Here is a 10,580-nt window from a genome sequence, read left to right as displayed (position 1 = left end):
CCGGCCCCACTGGGGGCGGCACCGCGGGAGGGGTTTCCGGTGACAGGCTTGGGAGACTGAGGCGCAGAGAGCAGGAGGGGCTTGTCCAGGCTCACCAAGGAATCCGGAACTGGAAATATGTATCGAGCACTCAACGTACGTCAGGCCTTGAACTAGATGGTGGGCCTCCGCGATGAACAAGACTGTCAGGGGCCCTGTACTGTTACCGCTTTTGTGCTAATGGGGAGAGGCCTACGGGATAAAAGGAGACAAAGGCGGTAGCTTAATTTAGTAGCGAGTGCTTTGAAGAAAATAAAATAGGGAGCTTGATACTGCTATCACCGTATCACAGAGATCAGAGGCATGTAGGCTCCAAGCCTGGGGTGCTCATCTGGAGCCCCACGTTCTTTCTGCTCAAGCTCTTGGGGAGGTGAAGCAGGAAGACAGATGGATGCCATTGTAGGCCCTAAGGACCTGTCTAGAGTCGGAAAGTTTTACCAGTGGCTCTTCATTTTGGATGGATTTGTGCTCCTTTGTTTTCAGGTATTGCCATGTGAGAGTACCCGAGGAGCTCCTGAAAGACCTGTTGCCAGGACCAGTGACCCTGGTGATGGAACGCTCAGAGGAGCTCAACAAGGACCTGAACCCCTTTACTCCTGTGAGTCACATTTTCTCGTGTCTCCACACTCCTTCTGGCCACTTGGCTTTGACTAGGATCCAGACCAGACCCATTCCTTACCCCTTCCTTACCCCTTCCACCCTTTCTGATGATCCCCTTTCCCCTTAACTCATAGCTTGTAGGCATCCGGATTCCTGACCATGCCTTCATGCAGGACTTGGCCCAGATGTTTGGGGGACCTCTTGCTCTCACCAGCGCCAACCTCAGCTCCCAGGCCAGTTCTCTGAATGTCACGGTGAGAGTTTCCCAGTCTTTCCCCCAGAAACATCACCAGGCCAAACACTGTTTCCTCAGAGCCAGTGGGGTTGACTGTGCACTGGAATTGCCTGGTGGGAGAGTGACCTTTTTGGTCTAATAGTGGGAAAGCTGCCCAGGTGGCAGGGGGTAGGGGTGGGGAGGAATGCAAATTAAAGGATCTTTTTTTTTTTTATTAAAAAGATGACCGGTAAGGGGATCTCAACCCTTGGCTTGGTGTTGTCAGCACCACGCTCAGCCAGTGAGCAAACCGGCCATCCCTATATAGGATCCGAACCCGCAGCCTTGGTGTTATCAGCACCGCACTCTACCGAGTGAGCCACGGGCCGGCCCTCAAATTAAAGGATCTTGGAAAGGTTTTATTTCAAAGTTTGAGAGGCCAGAGGGAGAATTGGTGGGTTTTTTTTTTGTTGTTGTTTTTTTTTAAAGATGACCGGTAAGGGGATCTTAACCCTTGACTTGGTGTTGTCAGCACCACGCTCAGCCAGCGAGCCAACCGGCCATCCCTATATGGGATCCGAACCCGTGGCCTTGGTGTTATCAGCACCGCACTCTACCGAGTGAGCCACAGGCCGGCCCAGAATTGGTGTTTTTTACTACCATCTTTGTAATAGTAAGCAAGATAATGATACATAACATCATTGTTTGCCTGTTTTTGTGCAGGTAGCAGTTCTTGGAGAATACAGAGTTAGGCTATAAGTCTTTACAATAATACTGTAAAGAAAAATGAAGTTAAGGCTACAAAAAGTTAAATCACTTGTTCCAGGTCAAACATTCATTAAGTGACTGACCTAGATTTTTACTCAGTCTTTAACTCCTGACCCTGTTCTCTTGCCTGTGCCACAAGCCAGGTCATAGAAAGGATCATCTTAATCCTGTCCTGGGTTCCTAGCTTAGAATGAATGAGGACACAAAGATATTTCACTTTCTTTTCTTCTTATTAAATTTAAATGCAGAGCATAGTTAAAGTAATGGGGTTTTCCATGCTCAGACCTAGAGAGTGGGTTCGGGGCCTTGGAAATTTAGAGCTCAGCCTCTCTTCTCATTCTCAGACCATAGGCCTTACTTGGGCCTGGTGACTGTACCCAAGGAGCTGGGGTGGGAATTTGTCAGGGGGAGATTCTTACATTGTCAACAGTCAGTTGACCTGTCTAACACAGTGACTGGTATTTATGATCCCCCATCCCAAATTCCTAGGCCTAACTGCCACTGCAGTGTCTTCATGGGGGGGGGACAGACTCTTTAACTCTGTTAACAATTCAGTGCACAGTTCTAGTGGAATTAGCCTTCCCATAGCCCAAGGACTGACTGCTGCTGGCATGTGCTTGTAGGGTCCATCCTGTTTTCCTCTCTAGAGGTCCACTAAGATCCAGGATCAAAGTGCTAGAGCTGGAAGGACACTTACTGATCATCTAGTCTAGTTCCCTTGTTTTATAGGCCTAGGTAAAGTAATGTAACATGTGGATACACAGAGATATGGTAGATATCTAGGATTAGAGTCCACATCCCTTGACTCCCACCCACCAATTCCAGTCATTGCATATATAACTCCGTAACCGAAGCAATGTGTGGAATTTCTTTCTGGCAGAGCAAGATTTTCTTTAAGCTCTAGAAGGTGTTACTTGGGTGCTAACCCAGGAGGGCTCCAAACCTCAAAGGATGCATTGTCCCAGGTGCTACTGCAGTGTCTTTGGCACAGCTGACTTTAACTAAATGAAGTGAGGTCTTTGTCTTATGAACTATGTATGCAGTATGACATCACTGCAGATGCCGGGGATAATGTTCATGCTTTTCCTTTCTCAGGAGTTTCAAGACCTCTGGCCTCAGTTATCTCTGGTCATTGATGGAGGACCAATTGGGGATGGCGAGAGCCCTGAGTGTCGCCTTGGCTCAACTGTGGTTGACTTATCTGTGCCTGGAAAGTTTGGCATCATTCGTCCAGGCTGGTAAGTCTCTTTCATGTGGCATGGGGGTAGAATTTGAGGGAGGTTGGGAGGATGCAAAAAAAACTTTGACAAAATGAAGGTTGTCACTCCTATCTTGCCTTGAGGAAGTGTGGGCAGGTTTGGAGAAGTGGTAAGTGCAATGAGACTAAAATTACTGGTGTTTGCTAACTTATTTTAGGATTCAAAAGGATTCATCAAGGGTTTGATAAACTGAGCATAATAAGATGAGTAAATTTAGAGGTCCCGGTCACCAGACTGGTGGGCTCAGGCCTTTGAGAACTGTGACTCACTCTCCTCTGTTTCTTCCTCAGTGCCCTGGAAAGTACTACAACCATCCTCCAACAGAAGTATGGGCTGCTCCCCTCACATGGATCCTGCTCATGAAACTAGGGAGGAGGGGGGACCCAAGGACTGGTGCTGGATACTATGTGTCTGTTTGTGGGTGGCTGGCAAGGCTTCATTTGTAGAGGCCCTTGAGCTGTGTCACTAGCCTGACCCATTAAGCAATGTGTCTTTCTAAACACCTTAGACCAGGTCTCAGAAGCTGCTGGTTTATCTTCGCACCTGGAGGAAAAGTTATATTTGTTATCTGTTTTATGATAGTTTCATGTATCAGCCAAAAGATGGGTAGAGAGGTTAAGAACATTCCTAAGGTGGCCTTATTCTGGTAAGTTTTCTTCTCCTCTCTCCCTCTCTCTCTTCCCTCCCCCTCCCTCACCGCTCTCTCTCTCTTCTCTTCGACTTCTCTCCCTCCCTCTCTCTCCCCTTATCTCTCTTTTCCTCCCTCCCTCCCTCACTCAATTGGAAAGAAATTTAAATAACAGTCTAGTGAAAACCTCCTTTCTGGTGGGTGGTGACGTTTAAGGTCCAAATCAGCCAGAAGTGCCAGTGCTGTTAAAAAGTCTTAGGGGACTAAAGGCATGAGTTTGGGCTCCTGAAGCTGGATTCAAGTTAGGATAAAGATTGTAGAGTCACAGGCCAAACACTGTTTCCTCTGAACCAGTGAGGCTAGTGGTGTGGTGTTCTGTAATTGTGTACAGGGGCGAGTAGTCATTTGGGTCTAATGCGAAGTCTGCTCAGTTGGCAGAGGGTAGAGGTAGGGGGAATCCAGATTAAAAAATATTGGAAAGTAAATTTCTACTATCCTTTTCAGCCAGTGAGTTTTTTCTTATTTATTCATAAATTATAATTATAACATCTTTATTTAAACCCAGTGTGTACTCAGCAGCCTTTTATATTTATTCGTATGTATACCAAGTGCTAAACATAATTGTTGTTGGGCATTTAAACTTTTTCTTTCATATAAAAAAAAATGCTGCTATTAAACATATTTGTAAATGGTTTATTTTTTTTCTTTTGAATTGCTTCCTCAGGGTAGGATTACCAGGTCAAAGTGTATGAATGGTTTATGGCTCTTGATATAGATTAGCCTTCAAAAGAACTGAATTAATTTATATAGCTGTCAGCAGTGTGTGAGAATCGCTGCCCCTGCCCCCTGGACTTGCCATATTTTTAGTATTTTTCAAATTGTTTATGTGTGAAATGAAGCCTCAATGCTACTACCTTCTGTAAATTGCTACAGGTCAAAAGCCAGCCCTTTCAACTGTCCCTGCCTGCCTTGGTTTCCCCAACTATGACACAAACCAGGCAGCCAGGCCTGCTCATATAACCAGTGGTGTTTCAAATCAGTTACCTAACGGGCTGGGGTCCACTTCCTCCTCTCCCCTCTTACATCCCAGTTCCGAGAATTCCAATTCAGTCTTGGGTCCTGGCTGGTTTGCTCAGTTGGTTAGAGCGCAGCCTTGTAACACCAAGGTCACAAGTCCGGATCCCCGTTCTGGCCAGCCACCAGAAAAAAAAGAGAAAATGTCCGATTCAGTCTTGCCCATAAGCTTCTCAGTACAGTGATTTCCAATGCACACATTTTCAAGTAGGTCCTAAGGATGTTGCCAAGAAAGTGTCCCCAGAGCCTGCTTTAATGAGGGTCCTGGCAATTAGCATATTAGTTTATTTGTAAATAAGCACTGGCTGGTTAATTATTCTCTAGAAATACTGTTTAATAGGAATTTCTTAAGCAAACTAACTTCATTGTGCTGAAACTATAGCCCGCCCAGCCAATATGTCAATTTGTCAAAAAACTCTGAGAAGACTTGAAGAGAGCAAAAGGAATGCTCACTTGAGAATACCACTCCATCTTTAATATCACAGTAGCACTAGAAATGGCTTTCGTGAGTGGGCCTCATTCAATTCAGGCAGCTAAAGGGAGGGGTGTCCTTAGTCCTCTCCCTGGAGCTAAATGTTCACCTGGGAAAAGGTAGGCTCTGGAGCACAGAGGTATTTTCTTAAAGAGGAAAAAGAACAACTCCCAGCAGGGGGTGAAACTGTAAAAAAGAAAAACTGATAACTGCCCAGGCACTAGCTACAAGGCCACACCAAATAAGGAAAGCTGGATCCTGTAAGCTTCAGGAGGACAGGAACTGTTCCTTGGTCAAGTTTTCCCCAGCACCTAGCACATAGTAAAGTGCTCGGTTAGTGGGTATCGAATGAGTGAATGCTCAGGATAATTTCCTGATAATTGGGTTCAGGAATCTACTGGGAGGAGCTTAAACCTAGAAGTTCCCTTTTAGAAGGTCTCAAATATGGTTCCCTAACTTAGAGAAGATAGATGATATGGGAACAGCCTGAAGAAAGGACAAAGGCTGGCAGAAGGGAGCAGCGTGCATGCTAGCCCAGAACCCTGATGCCCTTCCAAGAGCAGTGACAGGGTGACTCCATGACACAACACCAACCTGCCACAGAGTTCAACTACAAGGGATTACATGAAAGTGTTCTGAGGCTGTGGGCTTCCCTGGGCTTGGTCCAGTCACCTGTCGGCTTCTATTGTTTTCTGGAACACTGCCTAGCTTCCCATCACTGCAGAGCACCCCAGCGCCACTTGCCTGAGGAACGGGCTCTGTTCTACATGGGCCTAGGCCTAAAGGCTCACCCAGAAGCACCCATCTGCTGCCTTAGGGACAAGACCTCAGCTGAGCCCCACATGGTGACATTTTCCTTTGATGCTGGGACATCAGCACCACATGCCTGCTTATCACATCAGCCACTGCTCCTTCTCTTTGATGAAGTGTTCTGCCCAGCGGCGGGTCAGCTCTAGGTACAGGCTGGGCTGATGGGGCAGGTAGTCCAAATACAGGCGAGTTGGTGTCTTCTTGGGAATGGCCTTCTCTATCTGGGTGCCCTCGTGCCACTCATTGAAGGAGGTGATGGAGACAATCTCAGGCCTCACTGTCAAGGCCGCCTGCAGGGCTGTCTCATAGTACTTGCCATTGACTCTGTTCCGCGTATTGTGGTTGTTCCAGGGCCGTATGCTGGTGTCAATGTAGCCAGGCCCCACACTGGGAATGAACATGAGGTTGTTGGCATCACAAAAGTTCTTCACAGCTTTCCAGTTCTGATGCGAGGAGCCAAAGGAGAAACCGTTGGAGGCAAAGTAGGTGTACATGCCATCAAATCCAGCGGCCAGGATGTCATGTGTGTGGCCCTCCTCCACCAGCAGCGCTATGAAGACCCCATCATAGGGGGTGTTGCGGATTGAGTGAGGCCCATTTGGTGTCAGGAGGTGGGCCCAGGCCTCAGGTGATGTCAAGTATGAGTCGTAGATATAAAAGAGTGGGAGGCTCTTGCCCATGCTGTTCTTATAGTGGTAAAATGCACCATGAGAGCCATACCTGAGGAACAGGAGGAGGAAGAGCCTGAGTTGGATGGAAGAGACCAGCACAGCTGTAGGACCAGCCATGGATGAGCTCTTTCTTGATGCCACAGCACCATTTAGGATCCAGCCAAAATGCACAGTTGGACTCATCATGCTTCTAAGCAAGAACCTGGTTCCCTTCCCTCCTCTCCCAGCCTTGTCATTCTTAAGCCTCACTTCCCTACCCTGAGCCAAGTCACCACCATCTTTCATCTGGATGGTGGCAATAGCCATTTAAGTGGTCTCCTGGCTTCAGTTCCTGCCTCCCTATAATCCATTATCTCCCCTACTTGATCTGGCCCTGCCTACCTCCATCCCTGCTGTTACCCCATCAGTCTCCACTCCCTGTCTGGTCATTCTATTCTGCTGTCATGCCAAGCTTGTACCATCTTACAGCCTTTGCATCTGCCAGCCCTCTGCTTGAAATTTTCTGGCTGCCCCCAGATCTTTGCAGAACTGGTTATTTAGGTGTTAGTTTACATGGTGTCTCCTCAAAGAGGTTCACCACCCATTCTAAAGTAGTTTCTTGGGCACACGCTAGCACAAGACTCTGCTTTATTCTTTATTATTATTTTTTCATAGTACGGATCTATTTGATTTTTGCCATTTAATTACTTTCTGCTCCACTGCACCCCCAACACACTAGAATTAAACATTATAAAATCAGATAATGATTTCATATCATTAAAATCGTTGCTAGTCCTACCCATTACTGTATAATTGGGCTTAGGACAGTGCCTTGACACATGTAGGCACGCAGTAGTTTTGAATGAATGAAATGTCCAAACACTGTACAATCTACTTTCACATATATTAACTCATGTAACTCTCACAAGACTCAAAGGTTAAGAGGCTTGCCTCTGATCACAGATTAGAGGCAACGAAACTGGAATTGAAACCCAGATTGCCTGACTCCAGGTCAGTACTCTTACTATAAAACATGTGCTGTGGCTGGCCAGTTAGCTCACTTGGGAGAGCATGGCACTGATAACACCAAGGTCAAGGGTTCAGATCCCTGTACTGGCAAGCCACCAAAAAAATAACAAAACAGAACAGCTGGGAACACAGGCTTGCTGCCCTTGTTTCTCCTAACCTGTCCCTCCAAACCTTCTACCTCTACCCCCATTTTGATCCCCACCAAAATCCCAGCCCCCAGAGCAGCCTTACGTGTCAATAATGTACTTGATGTTGTCATGTACAGTGATGTCATCCCGGCCCTTGTAGGGTTGGATGTGGAAGGCCACCTGCCACAAACAGAGGAGTTACTGGTCAGGAGAATATCTGTCCAGGGGCCACGACATGTAAGACTCATGCTCCAACCATGGCCTGGAGGAGAGGCTGAGTTCAGGAGAGGGCCTGGCAATGGTGGGCACAATAGGGATAAATGCAGCCACTGCCCTTCAGGGCCAAAAAAGAGAGATGAGTTTGCCACCTCCCATAGCAAGCCAACTGGGAATCATTTTTGTGGACTGTCACAGTATGGCTAATAGATTTCAACCTATGTGCCAACTCCAAGTGATTGGCGGTAGCTGCCTGAAACAATGGGAAGAATCTGCTAAATCTGCATTGATGGAAAAATGTGCTGGATTAAACGAGTCAGTGAAGGACTCAGGAATGGGGAGTGGAGCTTCTCTCCGTCATTCTTCCTTCACTACAGAAGCGGGCAACGACGGACTTGATTGGTACAACTGGGGAAAATAATGACATGCTTAGTTCAGCTCTGCTGAGAGCCCATGTTGTGCTCTACTCCTTGTGGCCAGCACTGCTTCCCACTGGGAAGTTGAGTCCAGAGTTCAGTCTGCGTGTTTACTTGGCTTTTGCCTACCCTTTAATCAGAATCAGGATCTACAACCTATCTTCTAATATTATTTAATAAAAGTCATATTTATTTAGTTTCTCATTGTCCTATATTTCATTTCCTCAATTCTTCTCAGAATTCAAGAAAATCAGAGTGACATAGGCACTATTTATTAGAACCCTCACTGAACACCACACTTGCTACATATGTGCCATCCCTGAGCTACTGGGAAGAACTTCTGTGGAGGCACTAACCCCGTGGGCAGAGGAGGGCAAAGCTCCAAAATAGAGCAGACAGCACGTGACATCTTCTTGGAAACTCACCTGGATGTCGTGCTGATGGGCAGTGTCCAGAATGGCGGGCACCAGGTCATCTGAGGGTTCCCCGTTATCATCAGCCATGCCAGGTGGGTACCAGGACAGGACCAGGACTCCTGAGACACAACACAGAGGCCACTTCAGAGATACACAATACCCCCCTAAACAGAATATTTTTTCTCATGTAACATATCCAACTGCAAAATGGTTTCTGAAAAGCTTGAGCGAGACTCCTGCCAGGCTCACATCCCGCAGATCAGATCCCTGAGCCTCGCGCTCCGGAGCTGTCCGCGCCACCGGTGCTGAAGCGCACAGCTGCGGGAACCGTAGAGCGACAGGCCGGAAGGAGCCGGGCTTACGAGTGCATCAGCAAGTAGTAGAACAAAGAGAATTGAGTGGATAATGCCACACCCACCAAGAAGCCACAGTCCTAGCTCTAAAGAAGAGGAGCCTCCCTGAGGCCTCAGGTGGAGAAGCACCCCGAGCAGAGGCCATCCCAGTGCTTCCCATGGGAAGTAACGTTTGCCTCAGCTGTCTGCCGTCTAGACCTGAAAATCCCAAAGGACAGTCCCTGTCTTATTTATCTTTGTCTACTTCTCACCTTTTCTCTGTCATTCTATTCCCCCCCCCATTCACAAACCATCTCCAGGTAAATTAGAATGTACTGTACAATCCAGCAGAATTCAGTGACAAAACCTGAAGCAGGTGAACCTCCCCACCCCCCTACAGAGGAGACTCCCAGGGTTCTCTCTTCTAGCTGAGTGCCTGATGAAAAGCTCCTGGGCTCCCCCTGCAAACAGAGCAGGGTCCATCATGCAACATGGGCAAATTTTTCTCTCTACAGCCAGCAAAACCAGGAAGGGTTGCTGTTCTACTCTGTGCCTGCTGTGAAAGTAAAGGCCATCCAGGCTCTACTGCTCTGAACCCCAGACTCTTGAGGAGCCAGGGTACCCAGGCCTCACTTCATTGCTCAAACTAGAAGCCAAACAGATTGGAACACTCTGCCTCCCTCTCTTCACTGTCCCTACCTGGGACAGCTCTGGCACAAATTACCAGCATCTCCGCCCTATGGAAGGGCCCTGGAATGTTGGGGGTCAGAAAGGCCTAAGTGGGGGGCCGGCCCGGTGGCGCACTGCTACAGTGCGCCGCTTGAGAGCGCGGCGACGCTCCCGCCGAGGGTTCGGATCCCACATACAGACCGGCCACTCACTGGCTGAGCGAGGTGCAGGCGCAACACCGAGGGTTGCGATTCCGTTGCCGGTCCGGTACGGGCGCGACACTGAGGGTTGCGATCCGTTGCCGGACACGAAAAAAGACAAAAAAAAAAAGGCCTAAGTGGGGGAGTCTGAATAGAAAGAGGGGGGCGGTTCTGCGTGGTGGACCCAGGACGAGAGTGGGAGGGAAGGCCTAAGAAGCCAGGCTGGCAGGTGAGTTGGCCCAAAGGCCCAGTGACAAGACCACCAGGAGCTGAGGTGCGGGAACGGAGAAGGGCGAGGCTGGGGACGGAGCGGGGGAACTCACCGATGGCGGCTTCCTTGAGCTGGGTCATGTGCTCACGCAGCACATCGGGGTCCCGGGAGCTGTAGGGCCCCAGCTCCGGGTAGAAGCTGGAGCCCAAGTCGTCTGGAGGGCTGTGGCGGCCGCGGGGGTAGCTGGCCGAGATCTTGGGGTCCCAGTGTGGCACCATGACGTGGTCCCAGTGGATGTAGTGGCCCTCGCGCCGCGGGCTCCCGTACCACGAGTAGTAGAAGGCGTGCAGGTCCGAGTAGACGCGCAAACTCTGCCCGGGGGCGGGCTCGGCCTCCGCGGGGGCCGGTCCCGGGGAGCTGCCAGGGTCCGCGGTGCGGGGCGGCGGCGG

General features: G+C 48.9%; 2 protein-coding genes across 2 annotated transcripts; one reads left to right on the top strand and one right to left on the bottom strand.

Moving 5' to 3' along the window:
• Window positions 1–118: 118 nt before the first annotated feature.
• On the top strand, window positions 119–3,609 carry LOC103605794 (yrdC domain-containing protein, mitochondrial). The gene is made up of 5 exons (XM_008590422.1): window positions 119–135; window positions 523–637; window positions 774–893; window positions 2,717–2,859; window positions 3,171–3,609. Exons 2-5 carry the CDS (start codon window positions 590–592, stop codon window positions 3,241–3,243), a joined length of 384 nt encoding a protein of 127 aa, XP_008588644.1. The 5' UTR covers window positions 119–135; window positions 523–589; the 3' UTR covers window positions 3,244–3,609.
• Window positions 3,610–5,035: 1,426 nt separating this feature from the next.
• On the bottom strand, window positions 5,036–10,330 carry LOC103605793 (glycoprotein endo-alpha-1,2-mannosidase-like protein). Its single transcript, XM_008590421.1, has 3 exons — window positions 10,244–10,330; window positions 8,729–8,838; window positions 5,036–6,584 (listed from the first exon to the last, which is right to left on the bottom strand). The coding sequence occupies exons 2-3, from the start codon at window positions 8,797–8,799 to the stop codon at window positions 5,948–5,950; spliced, it is 708 nt and encodes a 235-aa protein (XP_008588643.1). The 5' UTR covers window positions 8,800–8,838; window positions 10,244–10,330; the 3' UTR covers window positions 5,036–5,947.
• Window positions 10,331–10,580: the final 250 nt, after the last annotated feature.

This window comes from Galeopterus variegatus, unplaced genomic scaffold (genome assembly GCF_000696425.1).
Source record: "Galeopterus variegatus unplaced genomic scaffold, G_variegatus-3.0.2 Scaffold6080, whole genome shotgun sequence".
NCBI lineage: Eukaryota > Metazoa > Chordata > Mammalia > Dermoptera > Cynocephalidae > Galeopterus > Galeopterus variegatus.
Note: the sequence above shows the minus strand (reverse complement) of the source record. Positions and strands in the feature narration are given on the sequence as shown.